General features: G+C 71.8%; 1 protein-coding gene across 1 annotated transcript in view; it reads right to left on the reverse strand.

Moving 5' to 3' along the window:
• The window catches only part of OLFM1 (olfactomedin 1), a 25,478-nt gene that overhangs the window by 14,306 nt on the left and 10,119 nt on the right, over positions 1-1,053 (reverse strand). Inside the window, exon 2 of the mRNA XM_012721179.1 lies at positions 580-729. Coding sequence (XP_012576633.1) covers positions 580-729 — 150 coding nt within the window. The remainder of the gene's footprint in view (positions 1-579; positions 730-1,053) is intronic.

Below are 1,053 nucleotides of genomic sequence, written 5' to 3' on the forward strand. Positions count from 1 at the left end.
AACGCCCTTTCCTGGGGGTGGGGTGCTCCTGCCCACTGTAGCCTGGGGGTGCTGGCCCCTGCTGGCTGCTGCAGGCCACGCTCCTGCTCTGGCCGCAGGTGAGAACTCCGCCGTGCCACAGACTCTGGGGACGTCAGGCGGGTGATGGATTCAAAGCGTCTCTGCCGGCACAGCTGGGCCCAGTGGCCACAGGGCGGTCTGGGCAGCTCTGCCCCCAGCAGGCGTCCGCGGTGGACCGTCCGCCCTGCCTCCTGCCCGGGACCGCCCAAGTGGGAAGGCCTGTGGGCTCTGTGGCCCCAGGGCGGCCAGGGGACAGTCTGGGGCCCTCTGGCCACAGGCCCCCGTGTTCTGAACTGCAGCTGGGGGGGTGTAGGAGGGGGGGCCCAGGCGGCTCCTCAGTGGGGCCTCAGTGACCAGGAGGCTGCCTCGATTCTCCGGCCACCCCTGAGGAGTCTCTACCTCCATCTCCCCACCGCTCCCCCTTCCTGCCTGCTCTCTGCCCACCCTGCGCCCCGCCCCTCCCCCTGCCCGCGCCCTCCCACCCTGCGTGAGGGGCCCGCTGAACTGGGGTGCACTCACCTTCTCCAGCAGCTGCCTCAGCTGCTTCGTGCGGGCGTCCCGGGAGCACATGGTCTGCTGGGGGGCGACCACCGTGCAGATGCACCTGCCCTCGCTGTCCTGGGCGGAGCTGTACACCTGCCAGCTCTCCTCAGGGTTGGTGGGCAACACCTGGGGGCGGAGGGGGTGAGCCAGGAAGGCCCCGGCCAGCGACCGGGAGGGCGAGGGTCCCGCCCAGAGGGCCTCGGCAGGTCCTGGCCGAAGGACGGCGAGATCCTGAATTCAGGGGCAGCTGGAGATTGGGCCTCAGAGGGAGCCAAGTTGGGGAGCAGTGGCCAGGGGCTGCGGCTGGGCAGGCAGCGAGGCGGAGGCCAGCGGCCACCCGACAGAGGCAGGGAATTCAGAAACCAGATCCCTGTCGGGGGCGGGGGCCACCGCAGCCCCGCGCTGCCTCTCCAGGCCGAGACGAGCGGGCACCGCAGCCCCCCCCGGCCC

Source organism: Condylura cristata, unplaced genomic scaffold (genome assembly GCF_000260355.1).
Source record: "Condylura cristata isolate star-nosed mole 26May11 unplaced genomic scaffold, ConCri1.0 scaffold00006, whole genome shotgun sequence".
In the NCBI taxonomy this organism is placed as follows: Eukaryota; Metazoa; Chordata; class Mammalia; order Eulipotyphla; family Talpidae; genus Condylura; species Condylura cristata.